The sequence below is a fragment of the Myripristis murdjan genome, chromosome 19, assembly GCF_902150065.1.
Source record: "Myripristis murdjan chromosome 19, fMyrMur1.1, whole genome shotgun sequence".
NCBI lineage: Eukaryota > Metazoa > Chordata > Actinopteri > Holocentriformes > Holocentridae > Myripristis > Myripristis murdjan.
The window spans coordinates 24,129,803-24,155,514 of NC_043998.1; the positions used below are offsets into that span (position 1 = coordinate 24,129,803).

General features: G+C 42.0%; 1 protein-coding gene across 1 annotated transcript in view; it reads left to right on the plus strand.

Moving 5' to 3' along the window:
* stxbp4 (syntaxin binding protein 4) overlaps nt 1–17,080 on the plus strand; it is a 71,115-nt gene extending 54,035 nt beyond the window's left edge. The window contains exons 17-21 of the mRNA XM_030078110.1: nt 945–1,121; nt 5,922–6,038; nt 7,766–7,815; nt 16,006–16,142; nt 16,311–17,080. Of these exons, the coding sequence (XP_029933970.1) occupies nt 945–1,121; nt 5,922–6,038; nt 7,766–7,815; nt 16,006–16,142; nt 16,311–16,324 (495 nt within the window). The 3' untranslated portion in view covers nt 16,325–17,080. The remainder of the gene's footprint in view (nt 1–944; nt 1,122–5,921; nt 6,039–7,765; nt 7,816–16,005; nt 16,143–16,310) is intronic.
* Nucleotides 17,081–25,712: the final 8,632 nt, after the last annotated feature.

The window sequence follows — 25,712 nt, forward strand, 5'->3', positions numbered from 1 at the left end:
AAAAAAAAAAAAAAAAAAAACACTTAACAAGCCATTCAGTCTTAAAATCTTGTTTTTCTTTCTTTTCAAACAAGGTACATAATCTGCTAGTGGGATGAGATAATCCCACTTGTTTCCAGTGCCGGTTTTCAGGATTGTTTTTCTAGGAATGAGTGGAAATGTGTTGAAACAAGGCAGAAAAAGGCAGATCAGCCACGAGGATCAAGAAAATGACACTCACTTCAAAAAAATGATGGAAACAAGTCGATCAGTGCGAGAGACAAATGGGATTATCTCATCCCACAGGCAGATTTTTTTTTTACCTTGTTTGCAGAAAAACAGGATTATCACTGTGAAAATGAGACTGAACGACTTCCTCGGCTGCAGCTGTAACCGGATTCAAAAGGAAAACCGCAGGAATTCAGCGCGCTGGTCGTCCCTGGGTTGTATTTTTCTCCGTCCCACCGTCGGTAACCTTATCAGCGGGGAAAAAAACTGCTTAGCCGTGACAGGCCGGGGCGCGCCGCGGCCAGACGGGACCGCACGGCACGGTGACTCAGCGAAAACACGGCCCGGGGGCAGAGCGCCGAGCTGCGCCACGTGGCCTTTGACACTAATGCGCCCTGACGCTGCAGAATGCCAAATCATGACTTGTGAGATAAGATTTGTGCAGCTTTTACCAGGATTTCAGCCACACACACACACACACACACACGCACACACACACACACACACACACACACACGAGAGCCATGTCGATACAGTGCTGAGTAACCCGTCTGGTTGATTCTCACTTTGTCATTTTGAATAATTTGCTTTGGCCTCAGCCTCGGCTTAATCTCTGCTTTTCCCCCCTAATCCTCCTCTCCATCCTCGTCTCCCCTTTTTTCTTATTTCCCCGAACGTCCTCCTCACCGTCCTCCTCCCCGTCCTCCTCCCCGTCCCCGTCTCGGCGTCCGTGGCAGGAGGTGAAGGCCGGCGCCGAGGAGAGCCGGGCCCTGCGGAGCCGCATCCAGCTGGCCGAGGCGGCGCAGAAGCAGGCGCGGGGGATGGAGATGGACTACGAGGAGGTAATCCACCTCCTGGAGGCCGAGATCGCCGAGCTGAAGACGCAGAGGGCGGAGCCGCCGGCCCAGGCCAAGGTGAGCCGCCGCCGCCGGGCGGACACACCTCACCTGCAGGTCTCTGCGGCCCCGGGGCCCGCTCAGCTCAGGCTTATTTTCACTGTTTAAATCCTGTTTTCCTTCAAACGAGGTAAAAAATCTGCCACTGAGATGAGATAATCCCACGTGTTTCCAGTGCTGATCACCTTATTTCCATAATTTTCTCGAATCAAGAGTCATTTTCTAGATCCTAGTGGCTAATCTGCCTTATTCTGCCTTGTTTCAACACATTTATACAGAAAATTCCTGAAATAAGTGAGCTTTCATCGGAAACAAGTGGGATTATCTCATCCCACTGGCAGATTTTACCTGTGGGAGTAACAGGTTCCTGGCTAGTTTTAAGTTTTGACCTTGTTTGAAGATTAAAAAAAAAGATTTTAACACTGAACATGCAGCCTGATGTCAAAGCGCTGGATAATCATTAGCTCCTTGGCTAAGTGAATGTTAGCTCATTAGCTTGTTAGTTAACATTAGCTAACAGATTTGGTTAAGGTTAGGATTAGGATTAGGGCAAGATAACATTAGCAAACACGTTTAAAAACAAGAGAAATACATTTTTTAAGTTTGTTCCCTTTTTTAAAGCAACATTAAACACGTTGGTCAGCAGCTAGGGTTTAAAATCACACCTAGCCATGTTATTAAAAAGGCTTTTTAACATTTTTGTACCTTGGATGTTTTTTTTTTTTTTTTAAGTTTGATTTTTTTTACACAGGATGTTGATTTAAAAAAGAGAAGAACTAAAAAATATATTTTCTGTTGATCCAAGCTTTGGTTCTTGTTTGCCTGATGGAGGATCCACACAGCGCTCCTAATCCCCCTTTTTTATTTTACGTTAAAAACAAACTTGAACTTGGACTTGAACCCAGGTCGCTCACACACACACACACACACACACACACACACACACACACACACACCTTGTTATATGGACTCCCTTCCTTTATAGTCTGCATAGTTTGCATGAAACCGTGCAAAACGTGGCGCTGACACGCTTTGCGATGGCGGCTCGGCGACGCGACACGCTCGGCCTCGACGCTGCAATACGAGACTAAATGACTTGTTTAACTTGTTAAGATGCTTTTTTATTGTTTTGTTTTGTTTTGTTTTGTTTTGTTTTGTTTGCAGTGCATGACTCAGGCAGCTTATTTATCGGTGGCCTGTCCGCCTGCCAGGTTTGAGACTCTGCTCAAAATATCTGATTCCAGTTCCTGTAACTTTATCCGGGCGTCCTTTCTTTAATTCGGTGAAGTCTCACTTTCTGCCGGGCGGCGTGGAGGGAGGGTCAGCGGCGCCGTGACCCGAGCCCCACAGCAGCTTCCCGCTCAGAGGCCCATTTTTAAAAACATTTTCCTCCGAGCTGAGCCCATGTGGAGTCACTTCTCCCCTCAGGATCCAGACGTGGAGACACATGTTGGTTTATATGTTAATATTTCACACCTGAACACCGTCAAGTGGGTCATTTCATATAAAATCAACCAATTCAGAGGAGATTTCCCACCTGCACTGCAAAAACTCAAAATCTTACCAAGATTATTTGTCTTATTTCAAGTCAAAAATGTCTTATTCCTAGTCAAAATATCTCATTACACTTAAAATAAGACATGATCACCTCAGAAGTAACTTGTTTTTAGACAATTGTCTCTTGTTTCAAGTGAAAATTTGCTTGAAACAAGTGAAAATTTGCTTGTTTCATTGTCAAAATTTGTTTCTTGTTTCTAGCTAATTTTCACTTATTTCAAGTGAATTTTCACTTTTTCCACGGGCAAATTTTGCCAATGAAACAAGCAAATTTTCACTTGTTTCAAGCAAATTTTCACTTGAAACAAGAGACAATTGTCTAAAAACAAGTTACTTCTGAGGTGATCATGTCTTATTTTAAGTGTAATGAGATATTTTGACTAGAAATAAGACATTTTTGACTTGAAATAAGACAAATAATCTTGGTAAGATTTTGCGTTTTTGCAGTGTGATCACTTCAGATTCAGCTGATTTTCTTTTCCTTGCAGTATCTGAGCGTTATCATGGTAAATCCTTTCCAGAGTTAATAGAATCTCCAATTTTGCATTTTGTGAGAGTCAAAATCTGCCTGTTTTAGAAAATAATTTTGACACAGCTTGAACATGAGCCTAGCCTCAAAATGAAGCTAAAAATGAAGCTGAAAATGAGACTTTTCACCTGTCAGAACTTGTTTTAAACCAGCAGCCGGTCCAACATGGTGTCATGAGCCTGGAAATGCACTTTATCCAGTTTTCTCTGATGAATTATCAGAAAACACACGACACCTCCAGGACACCGAGGCTTGTTTCTATCTCACTGAGTCACAGACATGAAACTTTCATTTTTCCCAACATGTTGATGCTCAAAGTTGGTTACAGAAAAAATCATGTGGAGGAAAAACCAGATTTTGGCTCAGGATTGTGACGCTGAGGATGGATGTAAAACTGACTCGGCTGCAGTTTTTTTTTTTTTTTTTAACAGAGCTCGAGTTTGTCTTTGAAAGTTTCGAGTGGCGATCTCTGTTAGGAATGAAGTTATGAGGCTCAAAAATGCAAGAAAAAACAACTTCAATAAAAAAAGCATGAAATGTCGAGCCACCCGCATGGACTTTGAGGAGCTGTAGCTCATAAAATATTCATAGTATGAATGTAAGATTTCACATGGCCTCACTGAATATGCAAAATGTATTGTAAAAAAAAAAATCAGCTGATTCTGAGGAGGAGGTCACCTGTTGAATTTCTAGCAAATTAATTCCTGGTGAAATTAAACTTTTCCTAATATTGCCCCTGTTTTGAAAACCGCTGCTCTTATCGAGGCGCTTCACCACAACATATGTGTATTTTGTGATTTTGTTTGACTTTTTTTTTTTTTTTTTAGCAGAGAGCTACTTTTCCTGAAAGAAAGAAAAAAGTTTATCACTCGGTATTGTCAAAATATACGGGATCCATTCTCATCAGAAAGTGCAGTAACTTGACTGAAGTTTGTGCAAGGGCTTTGCTCAAGGGCACTACGGCAGCAGTCTTGTATGGAGAGGAGTGTTTTTTGTTTCCCATCTAACTTCCCAGAGGCTTGTTTTTCCAAACTCATTTTTCCACCTGTGTGACTTCCCTGATGACTCCCTGTATCCCGGTTTGACTCCCCGTCCCGTCCCGTCCCGTCCCGTCCCGTCCCCTCCCGTCCCGTCCCGTCCCGTCCCGTCCCGTCCCGTCCGCTCCCTCCAGGTTCGCTCTGCTCCCTCTCTGCGGCGCGGTGGATCTAGGTCACTGTTTGCTTTGTATTATTCAGTGACAGAAGCTGCTGAGCGGTGCCGCTTTCCTCTCTGACGTCGCCTTTCACCGAGAGGTTATTTATAAAAATCTGGCTAGCAACCTGCGGGTCAGCAGGCCTGTGGGAGTCAGCTGACTGCTTTAAACACGACAAGACACGCACTGCAATGTAAATACTGTGACATTAAACAGCCGACTCATGTTTTCCTGCCCGTTTTGGAGTGAAATTATGGAATTAAATCATCCAAAGCAAAAAATTAGCAGTGTTGATTAATAGATGAGAGTGTCAGAATCAACCCTACCCATGTGTCTCTGTAAATCCACGTCCTTTAGAGTTAATTGAGCAGTTTTGGTGGTTTTGAGCAGCTGCACTCAAAATGTCTCTCAGTGAAAACTCAGCTCTTATTGATATCGGATATCTGCCGCGTTCAAGTGTTTACTGGCCCACGCCGTCAGTGGTGTGATCCAAATCTACGTCAAAAACCTCCATTAAAACAAAAAAAACCCCTGCACAGACCACAGTGTGTGACCTTTACAATGTGTGTGTGTGTGTGTTGGTGGTTTGAGTCATGTCCCGTGAAGGGCCGACAGTGTGCTGGTTTCTCTCTGTAAACCTTGGAGGCACTGCTAGTCTTTTTAGCACTTGTCTTTTTAAAGAGCGTCAAAGTGGCAGTCAAACAAATACGCAATTAAAACTGCATATCAATCAATGCATATCAATACATACGTCTGTGCACTTCATTTTCATATGATGTCATTACATCTACATTTTAGTGCGCTGTGCTAATTCTGTTTTTGATGCTGAATTAGTTTTGAGTTTATCACCTGGTTTATCATGTCATGTGTTGTATATTTTATTAGTGCATTTATTAGTTTATTAGTCTTGTTCTCTAGGTTGCATTTTAAGGATCAGGATTTACCACCTCGACCACATTTACACCTCTGGAACCTAAACGCATCACCGCCACACTACAAGGCCTTTTATTCATTCAGAAATATTTTAGAAATCACTACTTTGAAGATGCAATTTTTAATTAAAAAAAAAAAAAATATATATATATATATTTTTTTTTTTTTTTTTGGTCAGACAGCACTGACTCATAACCATTTAAAAAACTTTAACATTTTAAAATATTTTAAAATTTTATATTTTATATTATTATTTATATTGTTATATAATATATATTTAATTTAATTTATATTATTTTAATTATTATTTTTATGTTAAAGAAATAGTATGGTGGTATTGTTTGTCTTTATTTTCTGTTTATTAATTTATTTATTGTGTGTTTGTTTGTTTGTTTGAGCAAACAAGTCTCTTCCCTTCCCAATCAAAAACTGCAGCTTCATTGACTACAGTAACAATTATTAATTATTTTTGAGAAGAAAAGCAGGTATTTTGCCCCGGCAGCAAAGCATTAAAGTGAAACAGGTCAAACTGATGTGCTGACGTGTGCCAGAGGCTCCAACACAGATCACAGACTTTCTCATCCCTTCTCTTGTCTTTGACCCGCAGGAGGAGACGGAGGAGCTGAAGAAGAGGGTGGCCGTGCTCGAGTGTCAACTACGGAAGAGCGAAGGGGCCAAAAAGGCCTTTGAGATCTCCACGGGGAAGCTGCTTCACTTTGTGGAGGTAAAACAGAGGCTCAGCCAGGCGACCCGTCATGTCCCGCTCCCCCCGGCCTCCAGCGGGACGCCGCCCGGGGAGCCGGCTGTCAGACGTCGTGTTAGCGCGGCGGATTAATCTGATCCATATTTAATGTTCATCATCACGCAGAGAGCGGTGAGGGCTGCACACACTGTGGAGAGGCAGGAGAAACATTTAAAAAAAAAAAAGTTTTATCCCAGCTGCACCTCTGTCCGCGGAGCGTGTGCAGCAGAAACAGAAAGTGGGGCACGCACCTGACGAGCCTTTAGCCCACTTAAAGGGACAATCCACGTCGTTTTCAGATAAATGCACGCCTGCTTCGCTTCTCTCTCTCCTGCAAATTGACGTTACATAACCGTGATTTAACCCACATCCACTCCTGCAGAGGCTGTCCGCTTGCATCTCCAAACAGCCGGCGTCCCTCCAGCCTAGCTCGCCGGTTGGCTCGCCGGGGCTGTGATGTCATCACAGAGGGAGGTTAGCGATTGGTCGAAGGGTTTATTATAGAGAAGAGAGCATGGAAGTGTTGTTTTACCTCGTTTACAGACCCGAGCCTGGATTCACAAACCTGACCTTAATAATAATAATAATAATAATAATGATGATAATAATTACAAACTGTATTTATATAGCACTTTTCAAAGACGAGGTTAATAAAGTGCTTCACAGCTTTGATAAAACAACAAACCAACTAAGAGCAAATTGGAAAGTTATAAAATATTAAATACTGACAAAGGTGTAACAAGCTGTAAATCAGCCTCCCAGTAAAAGCATGCTGATGAGGCAGTGACTACATAACAACAAGGGTGGCTGAAATAATAATAAAAATTTAAATTAATGCATAATTAAAAGAAGGACAGTGTAATACGGGTGTAAAGAAGGCTTCGACATGAAAGTATATGTTTTAAGAATCAACTTAAAAAATAATTTACTTTCATTTTTGTTATTTGCACACAGCAAAAACAGGAAAACCAAACTTTACAGAAGTGAAAGACAAAAGAACCGGAGCGTTAGCAGAGATCAATCGGCTTCAGAAAAGTGAAAGTGTGTAGCCTGATATTTGCTTTCTAACACAAACAAAAGGCAGCTGGTGGCCTTTCGTTCACTGTGATGGATTAACGTTAGCACGCAGATTAAAACTCTGGACGTGGAACTGAGCAGCAGCGAATGAGGCCGGGAGGTGGAAAAAGTTAAAAACGTTAAAAAATGAGTCAAAAACTAGACCAAAAAAACAAACAACAAAACATGAATGAACTGATTTATCTATCCTTGAAAAAGAAAGCGCTGAGGGAAATGGTATCGTTGGTAACCCAAAACAAATCCTAATTCTAAATCATACAATATAAAAAGCACTTGTGATAATTATTAATTATTACTTATGGAAAACAGTGTGGGGGGTTTTTCTGGCTCCGCCCCCCTGATGCCCGTCTGTTTACGGAGGCAGGACCTCAGCTCCTCACCTGCTTGTTCCAAACCTCAGATGTTTATGTCTGATCAATTTGAATTTGTTGTTTTGTTTCCTTTTGATGGAGTAAATCAGTTTGTCTCTGCCGTCGGCCGTCACTTCGGTGGTTTTGGCGCCGAGCCAGACGGCGGCGGGCCGACCTGTGGGGGCGCCTGCAGGAGCAGAGGGTGAAAATGAAAATGAAGCTAGCGTGTTTTCTTTCTTTCTTTCTTTCTTTCTTTCTTTCTTTCTTTCTCCTCCTCCGCAGAGCGTTCACGAGTTCCTGCTGGAGGCCCACGGCCCCCCGAAGAGCTTCAGGTGAGTCTGGCTGGGACACTCAGAGCCCCGTCAAAGTAAAAGTCACCACTTCCTGTCAGAGAGCGAGAGAGCTAGCCCTCCCTGTGTGTGTGTGTATGTGTGTGTGTGTGTGTGTGTGTGTGTGTGTGTGTGTGTGTGTGTGTCCTCTGTGGTTAAATGACAGCTCGGTGTTCGTTAGAGCCTCGTCAGCCTGCTAACAGGCTGGACTGGCAATGACAAGCTGCCTCAGCGGTTGCTAATGGCAACCAACACTGTAGCCCCCCCTCCACACACACACACACACACACACACACACACACACCTCTAATTGTGTGTGTTTATGTCTTGTTCTGTGTGCACAGTATGTGTGTGTGTGTGTGCAGTATATATATATATATATATATATATATATATATATATAGGGTGTATGTGCTTTTGCTTTTTTATATATAGTATATATAGTAGATGTGTGTGTGTGTGTGTGTGTGTGTGTGTGTGTGTGTGTGTGTGTGTGTAGACACATGTAGCAGCAGTAACGGTGCTGTGTTGTGTGTAGACACATGTATGAGTGTGTGTGTATCTGTGTGTCTACTTAAGTATAAACCACTTGAGTTTGTGTGTGTATTATTTTGTGTGTACCTGAATGAGTGTGTATCCATTTATACACACCTGCAAGAGTGTGCGTGTGTGTGTGTGTGTGTGAGTTTTTGTCCATCGCTTCCTGTTCCTGTGTGTGCACATCAGTTTGTGTGTGATTATTATTGTGTGTGTGGCCATGAGCGTGTGTGTGTGTGTGTGTGTGTGTGCGCGTTGTGTAACCGCTACGTGTGTGTGTTAATTAGTGTGTGTACATGTGTCCAAGTGTGCTCGAGGTCATGTCTGCAGTATACTTATATGATGTGAATGTGTGTGTGTGTGTGCATTTGTGTGTGGTCCTATGTGTAAATGTGTGACATTTTGTGTGTGTGTGTGCACGTCCAATTGTGTGTGTGTGTGTGTGTGTGTGTGTGTGTGTGTGTGTGTGTGGTTGACCCCGACACCTCTGTAGGAGTCGTGTAATGAGGGACCCTGCAGATAGCAGAGCCCATTAGCCCAGGTTAACCCCCCCCTACACACACACACACACACACACACACACACACACACACAGTGCAGGTACATGCACCAATTAGCTCCTGCTGCACGGCTGCATTATGACAGCGGGCCCCGCGGAGCGAGCGGAGGGAGCCGCCGTGTTTGGATGAAATGCGATCGGGCTGGATTTCATGGAGCCGAGCTCTTATCTATGTCGGTCAGCGCTCCTGCAAGAACACACCGCAGAACATCCTCGTCTGTAACGAGCCGCCGCCGCGGACGCCCTGTCCCGCCTCGATTCATGTCTCGGGGTCACTTTCCTATGGAAAACACACACACACACACACACACAGGGGGGAGAGTATTATGAAGAGACTACGCTGGTGTATTAGGGCCACTGTAGGAAAAATACAGAGACAATTTATGAGAAAAAACTATATTCTCTGAGATTAAAGAGGTAAATTTACGAGAAAATCTCACAAATTTATGAGAAAAAAATTGGATATTCTCTGAGATTCTGAGTCGTAAATTTACGAGAAAAAAAATCACAAATTTATGAGAAAAAAACTTGGATATTCTCTGAGATTAAAGTGGTAAATTTATGAGAAAAACTCACTCACAAATTTATGAAAAAAACTCGAAAATTCAGAGATAATAAAGTCACAAATTTGCAAGACAGAAACGCTGAGATTCTGAGGTGTAAATTTACGAGAAAAAAAACTCGCAAATTTATGAGAAGAAAAACTTGGATATTCTCTGAGATTGAAGTGGTAAATTTACGAGAAAAAAACTCACAAATTTATGAGAAAAAAACTTGGATATTCTCTGAGATTAAAGTGGTAAATTTACGAGAAAAACTCACAAATTTATGAGAAAAAAACTTGGATATTCTCAGAGATTAAAGAGGTAAATTTACGAGAAAATCTCACAAATTTATGAGAAAAAACTTGGATATTCTCTGAGATTCTGAGTCGTAAATTTACGAGAAAAAAAATCACAAATTTATGAGAAAAAACTTGGATATTCTCTGAGATTAAAGTGGTAAATTTACGAGAAAAACTCACAAATTTATGAGAAAACACTTGGATATTGTCTGAGATTCTGAGTCGTAAATTTATGAGAAAAAACTATATTCTATGAGATTCTGAGTCGTAAATTTACGAGAAAAAAAACTCGCAAATTTATGAGAAAAAAACTTGGATATTCTCTGAGATTAAAGTGATAAATTTACGAGAAAAAAACTCACAAATTTACGAGAAAAAACTTGGATATTCTCTGAGATTAAAGTGATAAATTTATGAGAAAAACTCACAAATTTATGAGAAAAAACTTGGATATTGTCTGAGATTCTGAGTCGTAAATTTATGAGAAAAAAACTCACAAATTTATGAGAAAAAAATTTGGATATTCTCTGAGATTAAAGTGGTAAATTTATGAGAAAAACTCACTCACAAATTTATGAAAAAAAAACTTGGATATTCTCTGAGATTCTGAGTCATAAATTTACGAGAAAAAAAACTCACAAATTTATGAGAAAAAAACTTGGATATTCTCTGAGATTAAAGTGGTAAATTTACGAGAAAAACTCACAAATTTATGAGAAAAACTCGAAAATTCAGAGATAATAAAGTCACAAATTTGCAAGACAGAAACGCTGAGATTCTGAGGTGTAAATTTACGAGAAAAAAAACTCGCAAATTTATGAGAAGAAAAACTTGGATATTCTCTGAGATTGAAGTGGTAAATTTACGAGAAAAAAACTCACAAATTTATGAGAAAAAAACTTGGATATTCTCTGAGATTAAAGTGGTAAATTTACGAGAAAAACTCACAAATTTATGAGAAAAAAACTTGGATATTCTCAGAGATTAAAGAGGTAAATTTACGAGAAAATCTCACAAATTTATGAGAAAAAACTTGGATATTCTCTGAGATTCTGAGTCGTAAATTTACGAGAAAAAAAATCACAAATTTATGAGAAAAAACTTGGATATTCTCTGAGATTAAAGTGGTAAATTTACGAGAAAAACTCACAAATTTATGAGAAAACACTTGGATATTGTCTGAGATTCTGAGTCGTAAATTTATGAGAAAAAACTATATTCTATGAGATTCTGAGTCGTAAATTTACGAGAAAAAAAACTCACAAATTTATGAGAAAAAAACTTGGATATTCTCTGAGATTAAAGTGATAAATTTACGAGAAAAAAACTCACAAATTTATGAGAAAAAACTTGGATATTCTCTGAGATTAAAGTGATAAATTTATGAGAAAAACTCACAAATTTATGAGAAAAAACTTGGATATTGTCTGAGATTCTGAGTCGTAAATTTATGAGAAAAAAACTCACAAATTTATGAGAAAAAAATTTGGATATTCTCTGAGATTAAAGTGGTAAATTTACGAGAAAAAACTCACAAATTTATGAGAAAAAACTTGAAAATTCAGAGATAATAAAGTCACAAATTTGCAAGACAGAAACGCTGAGATTCTGAGTCGTAAATTTATGAGAAAAAACTCAAACTGGTTGTTCTTCTCCTGTGGGATTCACCGTGACTTCTGATTCTGTTTTTTCTCGAAGCGTCAGAGTTTTTTCTTGCAAATTTGTGACTTTATAACATTTTTCGACAGCGAAATTTCCATCCTCTAACTGTTTTGATGAGAAAGTAGATCCAGTGAGCCGGATCTACTTTCTCATTCAGACAGCGTCTACATTATGATGAAGAGTGTCTGCAGGCAGCAGATGCAAAAAAGTTAAATTGGAAGACACTCTTTTTCCTCGGGTCTCAGGAGGATATGACGGATACATGTATTTTTTTTTTTTTTTTTTTGTGCAGTGCGGCGTGTGTGTGTGAGCTTCCCTCTGGCCTCTGGAAAGTGGCCGGGTTGTGTAAGCGCCGCGTGGCGAATCAGGCCGAGCCGCCATCGACGTCCAAACACCGTTATTAAGTCACCCCCCCCCCCCCCCCCCACCCCATCACCACCACCACCACCGCTCCTCCACGACACCTCCTGCTTGCTTTCCTTTCATTCCCTCTCCGGGTCAGTGGGCCACCTCAACGCATCTTTCATAACCGCAGCTCCCCTTCAGTACGCCGTGTTTCTCTCTCTCTTTTTTCTTTTTTTTCTTTCATTCAGTCGCGGCTCTCCTTTTTCTAGGCCATTTGTAACCGGAAACGTAGGCCGGCCAGTTGTTGAATGCCAGCTAATTGAGTAGTGGGCGAGCAGTGTCATTATTCTTCGTCAGGAAATAAATGGCTCTCCGCTGCCCATTCACTTGCACATAATGACTTTCTTATAATGCCGAATATTACTTGCATTAGGCCCATCAGTCATCTTGACTCCGGCGCTGTAATAAAGCGAGTGGGGGAGAGGAAAAAGAACATTTTTTATCAAAAGCGTAAACTCAAAGACCCCTCAGACGACGAGGAGACCAGGAGAGGTTGGGATTTAATTTGGGACCCGTGATGAGCTTTCGGCGCTCACGGCGTACGAAGCCGCGCGGCAGATTTGCCTCGGTTTGGATTACGCTCGCACCGCCACACACACACACACACACACAAAGCGCTTTTTTCGAGAGTATATCATCCATAGTTTTGTCTCTAGCTAATAAAGTGAGCAGAAATCTTATTGTCCCCCTCTCTGGTTCGCCTGATATTGGAACTGTTTGGCCTATTTCCTCCTGCCTTGCTCGGTGCTTTTATTACCTCTGTCACTTTCATTACCCCGAAAACAAATAATGTGATATACTGTGCATGATTTCACACCCCTGAGGAAGAGAGTGCATCCGAACACAGGAGCGAGAGAGAGAGAGAGAGAGAGAGAGAGAGAGAGAGAGAGAAATCCTGTTGCTCGGCTTCCAGTTTCTGCCGTTTCTTTTATAGGAATCAGAAAGTCTCTCTTGGCCCAAGACGAAGTGAATTTCCTTAGAAACCAACGTGAAGCTTTTCGGGATCTTTCGTTTTTTAGAAACTATTTAACCAAAAGGTATGAAGGAGAGTTTTAATTTCCTGCAGGTTTTTTTTTTCCACAAGTGTGAGATGAGTTTATGTCCTTAAAAGGCTCTTCAAGACCAGATTATTGCTGCTTTTTTACTTCAGGACCTTGCCAACGATTTTGCTTGTTTAGCCTTGCAAAGTGTTAAAAATTCACATTTCCGCTGATCTCCTCCCAAAGCGAGCGGTGGGGTTTCAGAGCTGCCACATCACTCCTCCTCCCTTTCCTCCAGCCGCTGGTTTCCATTCATTCCACGACGATATGAACATGAACTTTCAGAGCCTTCACACTTTCTTCACTCCAGAATAAAGTCCTCCACATGAGTTTTCCTAAAAGCAGCAGCACTGTTGGGTTTCCAGGACTTTTTCAAGCTTGGGTCGTGGTGGTGCGTTCAGGGGCCGTCTGACTGCAAAGATCGCGGTCATTTTCCAACAAGTGGCAGCATCAGTTTCACGAGTTGTGCACCGACACCTTGAGGACGTTGATTAGAAACGATCAAATTCAGAATATCATCCTTAGTCTCAAAGTGGCCATGAAAACTGCGTGGTCAACTCGTTCGTCTGCTTTCCTGCATTTTGAAAGTACAGAAACGCGCCGCTGACCTCTGACCTCGGTCGTGCTCGATCGCAGGAGGAAGCCAACGCGGCAAATATCAGGATATTTCTGTTGACAAGAGCTCAGATTGTGAGTAATTTGCTTTCTAAAGGACGTCTCGATGCTCTACCGATGACCCTAACTGGTGCAAACTCTCCCTCCGCCAGAGAAAATAGTCCCGTATTCGATAATAAAGTCCTCCGCATTCGTTTTCCTAAAGGCAGCAGCACTGTTGTGTTTTGATAACTTTTTTCATGAAATTGGGGCGCAGTCAAACCTCCTCCTCCTCCTCCTCCTCCTCCAGAGAAAATAGTCCCCGGGGAAACGTTTTGCTTTCCACAGCCGATTATCAGCTGTGTGGTTTCTGAATGTTGAGGACTTTTTTTCTGTTCGCCGCAGAGGCAGAACATTATAAGGCGACTGCTTCAACCAAAAAAAAAAAAAAAAAAAAAATCACAGTTTTTGAATTGAATTGAATTTTTATTTGTCTCCAACAATTCAACATATCAGTCGAAAATTCTTCTCAAAAAAGTCAAACGACCAGAATAGAAATTAACTGTACAGTCAACTAATTCATAACACATTCATTTACATTATATATCTGAGAAGGGACAGAAAGAAGCCATGCTTATCTCGTCCTGCCCCTCTTTACTGCTTCATTAGATTAAGTTTAAATAAGAGCCGCTTTACAATGCAAAACAAATACTAATAGCCTACCAGAGGCAATGTTGGTGGGTTTAACTGTAGTAAATGGGCCAAACACTAAAAAAAATCACTGGAATGGTCCTTTAAGTATTTCCCTGATTTTATTCTACTCTGCGCCTCTTCTCAGATTCACATTTTAGTCATTTAGCGGACGATCTCCAGCTACAAAAAGCTCAGATTCCTCAGCCGGCGTTTCCACCGTCTCCTCACAATGCACCAAACTATTCCTCTTAACCGTGAAAAGAAGATCCGACATAAAGACACGCCGGGCGCACAATGACAGGAATGGCGTGAAATGTGGAAAAGGGAAGGTCAGGCGTTTTTTATTGCGTGTACCGCTGCTCTTTTGCTGCATCGCTGAGAGGAAGGATCTTGAAAAAAATAGTCCCAGTGCACAAAAGGGGGGGTCTGATTCTGCTTGAATGCAGGATGCACGGAGGAGAAATGATCTGAACACACTCATCCCATCACTGGTCTGATCAGCAGGGTCTCCGTCTGCGTGTCCTCATGATAAAATCTGAATTTGTGCAAAAGAAAACCAGAATGGAAGCACTTTTATTTTGACGATTTTGAAAAATTTTGGCCTGACGCTTGGCTGAGGTGTTGACCTGAGAGAAAACACGGCAAACATCGCTGCCACACCTCAGAAAATCAACATCTTAGTTTGATTTAGTCTCATGCCGCCTTTGTGACTTACGCCCCTGCGCTTTGGAACATACGACCTTTAGATATCAGGAAATGTATTGTTTTATTTGTATATTTTGTTTTATTTCGAAGTTCTCGTCTTCAGCCTTTTCCGTTTTTCATTCCAACTCGTGCTGTGTTTTAGTCTTTTTAATGTTTTATTTAATGTGTTTTCAAATGGTCTTTTTTTTTTTTTTTCATTATTATTGTGAAGCACTTTGAGCTGCAATTCTTTCATGAAAGGTGCTATACAAATAAAGTTTTATTATTATTATTATTACTATTATGTTTAGGATTAATATTTTGTTGTTTTTTTTTTTTTAGACAAATAAAAAAAACTTGTTTCAGCACTGCAAAAACTCAAAATCTTACCAAGATTATTTGTCTTATTTCAAGTCAAAAATGTCTTATTCCTAGTCAAAGTATCTCATTACACTTAAAATAAGACATGATCACCTCAGAAGTAACTTGTTTTTAGACAATTGTCTCTTGTTTCAAGTGAAAATTTGCTTGTTTCATTGGCAAAATTTGTTTCTTGTTTCAAGCTAATTTTCACTTATTTCAAGTGAATTTTCACTTTTTCCACTGGCAAATTTTGCCAATGAAACAAGCAAATTTTCACTTGTTTCAAGCGAATTGTCACTTGAAACAAGAGACAATTGTCTAAAAACAAGTTACTTCTGAGGTGATCATGTCTTATTTTAAGTGTAATGAGATATTTTGACTAGAAATGAGACATTTTTGACTTGAAATAAGACAAATAATCTTGGTAAGATTTTGTGTTTTTGCAGTGAGGGAATGGGTATGGGAATGGCCATCACATGCTCCTATCATAATGCTCTACCCCTTTATACTCTCTAAATAAATAAATACATAAATAAACAGGTGTCTGACCAAAACACAGTGTTTTCTCCAGATTTAGGACACACAGAGCTGAGCTGCATCTCAAATTAATCTCAGATGATGCTCACCACCTCTATTTGGTTTCTCCTGCTGACCTTTTACTTCCTGCTGAAGTTCCTCTGCCCCCCCCCCCACCAAACTAAAATGGGTCTAAAGGGCCAGAGTGCTGAGGGCTTAAGACAGAGGGGGTTTTTTTTTGTTTTTTTTTTTAGCAGTGAACTGGCTCACGCTTCTCTCTGCTGTCTCGCCTGCAGCTCTGGAGATGTTAAAGTCGGCGTCCCGTCCCCGGGCCTCGTCCCGCGCTACAAGAAGAGCCCCTGGACGGCGGCCACCCTCGCCCAGGAGGCGAAGGAGCTCACCAGGACGGTCCGAGCCATCCTGGAGGTCGACTGTAAGTGATCTCTGCTCGCCCCCACGCATGCCCGTCTGCACGTCCTCCTCCACCTCCCCCTCCTCCTCCTCCTCCTTGTGCCACTGCCCCGAATGAAGTTAAAACCAAACTAAACCTGAACGTCCTGCCGCCTGAACGTTGTGCGTTGACTGTCCTCCCCCGTTTCAGTGCTGACCTTCTAGACGACCCGGCTGTCAGACAGCAAAGTGGGCAGGGCTCTGAGCGTCTGCAGCGGCTCCTGGCAGACGTCAGCAGGACAGCCAGCAGCCGACCGTCCCGAGCTGTGAACCCCAACAGCGTCCTCCTCCCCACCGACTCCCGTCTCCGTGGTGTTTTCCTCGTTGTGGACTCATGTCTTTGGATCTGCATGAAACGCTGTTTTTTTTTTTTTTTTTCTGTGTGAAGCAGCCGATCTTCTCTTCTTTATGCAATAAACACCGAACTCAGGCTGTGCTCGGGCTCCTCAGCAGCCTTCTTCCACTCTGTTAACCCGTGTATTAACCTGTCGGAAAGTGATGCATAAGTTTGTTTTGTGAAAGACAAAACAGAGTCATAGGTTGACGTAGTTTTACTGTGTGACGCCTGAAGCTGCAGCACTGATGCAGGAGAGATGCATGACGGTGTTTCTTTCACCGGCTGCCACTCTCCGCACAAAATATCCAAATTCGAGTGTGCACCAGTTTGTGGACGTATATTCTGATCATTTATGGGGGATATTTTCATCCCTGCATCCCTGAATCTGCAGCACTTTTTAAGAGGTTAATCCACGGTTAATCCACCAGAAGAAGACTGCTGTGAGGTTGAAGGACTGCACTGACTTTTTGGGAGTTCTTCCTGTTGGTCACGTCGCCCCGTCTGCGATGAGAGGGTTGATGCTAAAATAATTTGTCGCATCTAAAGCATCTAAACCTGTCAGGCTTATTAAGGAGCTACAGAACAAAAAAAAAAATGCACCTTGAGTGGCTGAAGGGTTGTCCTCCCGTAAGACACTGAGGCAACTGTGTTTTTCAATTTTAGAGCCGTTTTTGGTCACAAAATGCAACTTTTGAACTTTTTTTGCAAACGGCGTTCTCCTTTTGTCGCATGCAGCGATGAAAATGTGACATTTTGATAAGTAATGGAAAAGTAAAGTTGCATTTGCGACACGGAGGACCCCAGGAACACAGGATGCAATAAAAATCGGCTCCAACATTAGATTCCAAAAAAGGTTTCTCTTAATAATTACACTGCAAAAACGCAAAATCTTACCAAGATTATTTGTCTTATTTCAAGTCAAAAACGTCTTATTACTAGTCAAAATATCTCATTACACTTAAAATAAGACATGATCACCTCAGAAGTAACTTGTTTTTAGACAATTGTCTCTTGTTTCAAGTGAAAATTTGCTTGTTTCATTGGCAAAATTTGTTTCTTGTTTCTAGCTAATTTTCACTTGTTTGAAGTGAATTTTCACTTTTTCCACTGGCAAATTTTGCCAATGAAACAAGCAAATTTTCACTTGTTTCAAGTGAATTTTCACTTGAAACAAGTGAAAATTGTCTAAAAACAAGTTACTTCTGAGGTGATCATGTCTTATTTTAAGTGTAATGAGATATTTTGACTAGAAATAAGACATTTTTGACTTGAAATAAGACAAATAATCTTGGTAAGATTTTGAGTTTTTGCAGTGAAACCTACAGATGCAGATGCACGGCCGACAAACAGAGGTGATTTGGGCGTCAGTCTTTTATTTGATCACATACTGACGAACGTGACCGCACCAAACTCAGAAAAAGTCAGCGTAGCTCTTTCAACATGACATTATTACTGAACCGTTTCTCTCTGTAGCGTCAAAAACAACCTGCAACTCACTCAGCAGCTCACTTCACATTTACAACCGACCTCTGTGTGTGTCTCACTGCTCGCTGTTTATCCTCCCGTCTGAGTGACCGAGCGCTTGTGTTTGTGCAGTAGCCTAACATAGCAGCATCATAAAGCAATCTCACACACACCTACACACACACACACACACACACACAAGATCAGCGATGTCGTGTATCAGGATGACGGGAGGCAATAAAGGAAGCACAGCATCCACACTGGAACGCAGCCACTGTGCTCTGACAGTCGCTCACATCTCGGGTAAAACGGTATATATTTACTTCTCAGCATCATAGATCATTATGGGACGACGGAGGTGTTGTTTTCATGTTTGTATTTTTTTGTCAGGGATGCCTTTTGTTTGTAAAATTATGAATATCTGCAGAGGATCAGAGAGAAAACTCGTCACCTCGTCGCCAGATTTGACCGTCCCGTTTCGCTTCGCGCTCGCAACGAAAGGTCAAAACGAGCGAGCGCTTTGTTTTGGAGGCCTGTGAGGTGAAGCGACGAGCCGGGAAGACGCTCCGCTCGGTGTTTGACATCACGCGGCGGCGAGGCAGCTTGTGCTTTGTGCTTGTTCCCCCCCAGGGCGGAGAGAACAGCCGGCTCCTCTGCTTTAATTGCTCCGTGCGTCCGTCTCATTTTAAAAGGGTGAGACGCGGCGATCACGCCCAGAGAGCAGGTCGCGACCCGCCACTCGCTCTAATACGTCTGCGCCGCTTAACCCGTCGACCCCTTCGCCTGCGGCCGCGGCGCTCCTCCCCGACAAACGAGGTTTAAAAGACAAAAGGCCAGAGGCTCGGCGCTCTAATGGCTGTTTCTGAGTCACTCGGTCGATGCGGGGGGAGGAAACGCCGGCTGACAGTCACACCCAAAACAGGATTTAGAGTCTGTCCTCATCCTGAGCTTTATCAAATCTGTTTGATCGATTTGTGGGGAAAAAAAAACTTAAAGGGGCGTGAAGTGATCCGTGACCTTCACAGATCGCTACCGGCAACCAGTGGCAATCTTAACCGCACCGATAAAGCTCATGTCCTTTAGCTTGTAAACGACACTGAAGTCACATTTCCCAGTAGAGACCAGAATGCCGACTCAGCGGTTTTCCAAATGCTGGTCCCTGACGAGGTGGACTTGAACTTCCCTGTAATTTAATTCACCAAAAATTATTCTGGGATTATCAAACTGTCTGTCATTGTCTTTTTTGTCTTTTTTTTTATCCCTTCGGGCTGAAATGTGTTGCAGCGAAACAGATTCTGGGCCTGAAATTGAGATTTTGAAAGCTGGAAGTCTCAACGCGAGGCTCAACTCATCACTGATCCTCGTCTTGCTCGGTTTTAAAATGATCCGATCACAAGCAGACAGATCTGAACTTCCCATTTTTTTCCACTCTTATTCTGTTTTTTTGCCAGTTGAGTCTAAATAGTCCCCGCTACAGTTTCTGAATGTGCAGCTTTTATTGTGAAATTAGGCAGTGACAAAAAGTAGAAGCAGGTTCCTCTTCTTATCGTTGCCGACTGAGCGCTCATTTTATTGTGAAAGGTTCCTCAGTCTGTCATCGATAGTTTGTTCTCTCTAATGGATCTGATTTAAAATGCAGTGAGGGACAAAAGTCAAGAAAAAATGGACTCAAAGTCGCCATGAAATGACCTCACATGACTTCAGCTTCCTGCGTGTCTTAAACAGTTTCATCATCGCGTATTTGTGGGAGTAAATTAAAATTTCGACCAATAAAATCTTCACAAATCTTTAAACATGCTCTCTCATCCCTTCAGAATAAAAACGTGTTGGTTTACACAGGAAATACGTCGAATCAAGAACGCGTTTCGAGGCCGCCTCGTGGCGTGTTTAAGTCAAAGCAAAATCGCTGACTTTGATGAATACAGCACACGCAAAAAGCTACTCAATCACAGTGACGTGAGCGAGTGCAATTAGAGAAAGGGGAATCAAAGAAAGGGGAGAAAAGGGAAAGAATGAACTCTGAAAAATCTGATCTGCCCGCCGTCCCGCTTGAGATCAGATGAACTCAACGACCCCCCCCCGTGTTCGAGCCCGGCGTGAACGTGGCCGCTCGTTTTGAACCCGAACGCCTCGCCTCGCCTCCTCTCGCCCCTTTAAGAGAATTCAGCTTTTCTGAATGAACTCTGCAGGTCTGAGTTGTTTGTGTCGGCGTCATCGGCGGCGGCGGCGGTCGGAGGCGCTGTGTGCAAACAGAGCGGCTCGGGCCGGACGTGGGCGCACTTACATAATTAACAGCAACGATTCTGGATCAGTGGCCCGCAAGCCGGGAAGTCTTCATGCTTTTCAGCGGCCTATTAGTGGTAATCAAGCCAGACAGAGAGAGAGAGAGAGAGAGAGAGAGAGAGAGAGAAATGGAGTCACGACATAGTGAAAGTGGGTCAATCCAATTCAGGTCTCACAGCTTGTATATGTCTCTGTGTGTGTGTGTGTGTGTGTGTGTGTGTGTGTGTCAGCGGTCCCATCCTTTAACATCACCTCTGGCTCGCTTTATCGAGGCCATCGTTGCCTGGAAACGTGCTCGTCTTTAACCGTATAGCTCGACAGCGGGATGCTTTGTCTTCCCTCTCCGCGTTTATGTAATTGGACACACACACACACACATCCGCCCACACACACACACACACACACGCACAGGTTTTTATTCAAGAGACTGCATAAAGAGTGACCACTTTGGAAACAATAAAATATGAAAAATGAGTCACCTTATACACCGTCAGTTCATTTTTTTTTTTCCCTCCCTCTCACTGCAGATTTCATTAATGCATTATAATTAAAATGCAGTTTAATTGAGCATTAACAGAGACACGAGCTCGGCTCATTTCTTATTTGCGAGCCGCAGCTGATGAATCGTGATGGCTGCTGTCTGTTGTGAATGAAGTCCTGAATAATTCACATCCGAGCGACGGTGGCGATGAAATCACAACAACCGTCACAGAGCAGATATTAATTAAGTGTCATTTCCGTGTTACAAGTGATTTTTATTGGGTTTAAATCAAACATCAGGTGTCGGCCCGCTCTGATATGACGGAGGCTCGTCTCTGATCAGAAAAAGTTGACTGGAAAACCCGCGGTGACGTTTTTATTTTCTTTGCACAGTGTTTTATTGAAGTTTGCGCTCGCAGGAAATCCACTTGAGACTCCGAGTCTCTGCAGCGAGGGAGACTTGGGAATTTCAGCATTTAGAGATATCGAATACTGGCAGAAAATATAGTAGGATATTGGAGGTTTAAGTGTAAAAATATGTGTATCAGCCTTTAAAACCCCTCACCGGTTTGAACCAAGAAAGTAGCACGCATTTATTGCCACTTTGCAGGCTGAAAGGCATCATGGGAATATGATTTCTTTTTTTGTTTTGTTTTTTGTGCACGGCTGGATGTAAGAAGTATATTTTTTATAATAGTTTTGCTATGAAAAGCAGCTGGAAGTTGTGACGACTGATTTGATGCCGAGGAGTTTGTAAATGCCGGGGTTGGGATTGGGATTGGGATTGGGATTGGGAGGGTGAACGCTTTGGGAACACATGTGTGATGTGCGACATAATCCAGGTGTTTGTCCCTTGGCTGTTTAGTACGATGAACAAGTTGATTCCTGAAGCTGTACAGTAAATATCGCAAATAAAGTTCTCCCTCTGAACTGGACCCGCTTTCGTTTTTTGGTCAGTTTTATTCTCTCAGTCAGATTATTGACCCGCTGAAGGCTGACGAAGCCGCAAGGCAATCTGCCCGGTACAGTTTGAGATGTCAAACTTGACATTTTGCCCGGTGGTGTCAGAGGAAATGTAATGGGGTCATCAAAATCAGAAGGAATCTTCCTTTAGGGAGCACTCGTCAAATATAGAAATCTGCTAATTAGATTTAGTTATATGTCAAGTGCAAAGCTGACAGTTTGGCCTTAAGGTGGTGGAGGAGGAAAGGTCATGAATTCACCAGATCTGTCAGGGTTCATCCTCTGGGGAGCATGAAGGTGCTTCCCAAACTTCATGGCAATCTGACCCGTACATTTTGAGATATCAATCTTCACTATTTGGCCCTAAGAGTGGTGCTTCAGGCAAGATAATGGGATCATCAGAATCAAAAAGAATCTTACATTAAGGAGCACCCACCGAATATGGAAGTCTGCTAATTATATTTACTTATATCTCATGTGCAAAGTCATGTGACAGTCTGGCCTGAGGGTGGTCATCTAAATCAAAAGGAATCTTCCTCTGGGGAGCATGAAGGTGCTTTCCAAATTTCATGGTAATTTGTCCAGGAAATTTTGAGATATCAATCTTGACAATTTGGCCTAAGATTGGTGCAAGAGGGAAGAGGATCATCAGAATCAAAGGGAATCTGCCTTTAGGGAGCATGAATGCCTTCTTCAAATATCCTCTAATTGGATTTAGTTATGTCCCATGTGCAAAGTTGACATTTTGACCTAAGGGTGGTGCCAGAGGAAATATAATATGGGATCATCAAAATCAAAAGAATATTCCGTTAAGGAGCACCCACCGAATATGGACATCTGCTAATTATATTTAGTTATATCTCATGTGCACAGCAAACAGTTTGGGCTGATAAAAGGTCATGAATTCACCAAAACTGATAGGGATCATCCTCTGGGGAGCATGAAGGTGCTTTTCCAAATTTCATGGCAATCTGACCTGTAAATTTGAGACATCAATCTTGACAATTTCCTGGATCATCAAAGGACCATCAAAATCAAAGGGAATCTTCCTTTAGGGAGCATGAATGCCTTCATCAAATATCCTCTAATTGGATTTAGTTACGTCTCATGTGCAAAGTTGACATTTTGGCCTGAGGTGGTCATCAAAATCAAAAGGAATCTGCCTTTAGGGAGCACTCATCAAATATGGAAATCATGTGTCATTTTCTTGATCCTAGTGGACTGATCTACCTTATTCCCAGAAAAAAAACCCTGAAAAAAGTGAATCTGAATTGGAAACAAACAGGATTATTTTTTAATTTATTTTTAATTTAATTTTATTTTTACTTTTCTCCTTGGTTATAGATGTTTTTGCAGTCTTCACTGGTAACTCTGTGAATCATCTCGGCAGACAAACAGGTGTCAACATGTTTCTGTGGTCACCTCTGGCTTTACAGTTGGCCAACGCCTCTCCCCTTTAACTACACACACACACACACACACACACACACACACACACAGAGCGTGCCCTCTCTACTCATGAGTTGAGAATGTGTCCCGACCTGACTGCCTCCCTCTCCGACCGATTAGATTCTCTTTCTCATCCTGATCCCGACAAACAAAAAGAGAAACAGAAACTTCCTGTAATCCCGAGCCGGCTCCGTCGCTCTGCAGCAGACGCACACAGTTAAGAGGCAAACTTTCACACAGTCCTTGGTTACCGTTGCCAAGACAACAGGCCGGGGGTTGGCAACGGGCTGCGTTCACGGCCATTATTTTCCGTGACATTTTCTAAATGGTGTTTGTGTGTTTGACATCAGAAACAGGCCCTGTCAATCAGCCTGTCGGGACTCGTCGGTCGGCCATTTTGGCTCAGTGCACGGACGCATACGTGCAGAATTATTGTTATTTTCCTTTATTTTGAGTGAAAATTGATGCCTGGTAAGGTCTTGATGCCTTAATGCAACACTCGGCCGTCCCTCCTGTGCACCAAGCTATGATTTCTCTTTCTTTTTCTATTTTTTTTTTTTAATTTGGAGGTGAGTGTGGTATTAGCCTCTCGGTTGTGGCTAATGTTGATGGATGAGGCCGGGCTCCCCGCGGTGCAGCCCGGGAGCCAAAGCCCCTCCACACACACACACACACACTTTGCCGCTGAAGAGCTCAGTAATGAGGCGAGAGCAGAAAGTAAGGAAATGTATTCAGCCCGCCGCCTGAGGAAGAGCACTGAGCCGGCGATAAGTGCTGCAAAGCTTTCAGACGCAATTTATTATGCAATGTTAAGCCTGAACAAAATCTCGTACTTTCTGCAGCACAAGTGGTTTCCCTCCGCTCGTTATTTTGTTTCGTGGTTTGGTCGGTTCTGAAGCCCTTTCACTGCAAAAAACAAAAAAAAAAACCAACATCCTAACAAGTCCTTTAGTCTCATTCTGAGCTTTAAACTCTTGTTTTTCTTCAACAAGGTTTAAAAACAAACTCTGCCACTGGGATGAGACAATCCCACTTCTGTCCAATGCAATTTCATTTGCTTTGAGATTATTTTCTAGGAGCAAATATAAATAAATGTGTTGCAACAAGGCAGAATGAGGCAGATCAAGAAAATGACACTTGATTCGAGAAAATTCAGGAAACAAGTGGCGTTATCTCCTCTCAGAGGCCGATTTTTTCACCTTGTTTGGAGGAAAACAACATTTGAACATGAATGACTTGTTGACATGATGTGGGTTTTTTTTTTTCCGGTTTTGTTTTCCACCTTTTCACACTAAAGAGCTGTCACCCGCGTGGAGCCTGGCTTTGTGAGGATCTGTCCGCTTGTTCAGGATCTCTGAACGCTGCCTCAGGCTTGTGCATTCTTATTTTTTTTTTTTTAAACCCCAAAAGAACTTTGTGGTTAAATATTTAAGAAGACAGAAAGCACAGACCGACAGGAACTTAGAAGTAAAAGTCCAGCGATGTTTAATTCTTATTTCCTTCTGTATTATTATTATTTTTTATTGATTTTTCTCTCATGTCTTCCCGTCGCCTCTGTCTGAAGTCTTCATCTGAAGGCAGCGTTGGTGAGGTGGGTCTCTAATCCATCAGTGCTGTTTCAGAGTTTTAGTGTCTCATGATGGTTTTTAAAACCAAAACAAGAATTTAACACAACTCTTATTTTGAAGCAAAGAAGCAAAATGCCTTACGCGGCTCCTGCAGCTCCAGTTTTCCATATTTTGAAGTGATAAATGACGCGTTCGGGCGTCAGCACGTCACGATAATTACATTTTTTTTTTTGTTTGTTTTTTGTTTTGAGGTAATCAGAGTTTGCACAGCTGCATGCAAACAGGAATATTAGTGGATTATTCATCTGTCATTAGCCATGTAAACTGCTTAGTTTTAGTTTTTTTTTTGGTAATAAGGGGCATAAAAACTGAATATTTTGTGTCGTTAAGTCAGTGAACGTCTCGACTGGATGATGCTGTTTTGGCCGACGGGCAAAAACGAGAAATAAAGATGTTCCTGCAGATTTCACGGATTAGTCCGGAGTCTGGATTTTAATCCCCTGTCTGTCTGCTACGTGTGTGACTTTGTCAGCCTCAGTTTGTAAAACCAGTAGCAACGTATTAACTGAGCATATTTTTCCATTGTGTTCACAGAATAAAACAGAATAATACAGTTTTCATAAGAGCTCTGACTCAGGTAGGTTTCAAATCTACAGCAAAGGGGGAAAAAAAATCCTTGTTCACCTCAAACAGGGTGTGGAAATTCAACATATTAGTCACTGAAAGTCATGGAAAAGTCAGGGAATTTTGCATTTGACATGAAGAGATAATTTTTATATCACAGATGTAAATGCTTTTATTGTGGAGGCTGTTTTCAGGATTAAAACATCAGATTGTGAGGTGAATGTCTGCTCTTGATGAAGACAGAGCTTACCTGGAAAATACTAATCCCATGCAAAATAATACAAATCAAAGTCTCTGTTGTCGTTTGTTTTGGGTGTGTTGTTTCTTTTTCTCCTTTTTTCTTCTTGCATGTTTTTATTTTTTATTTTTTTTTATTTTTTTCTCT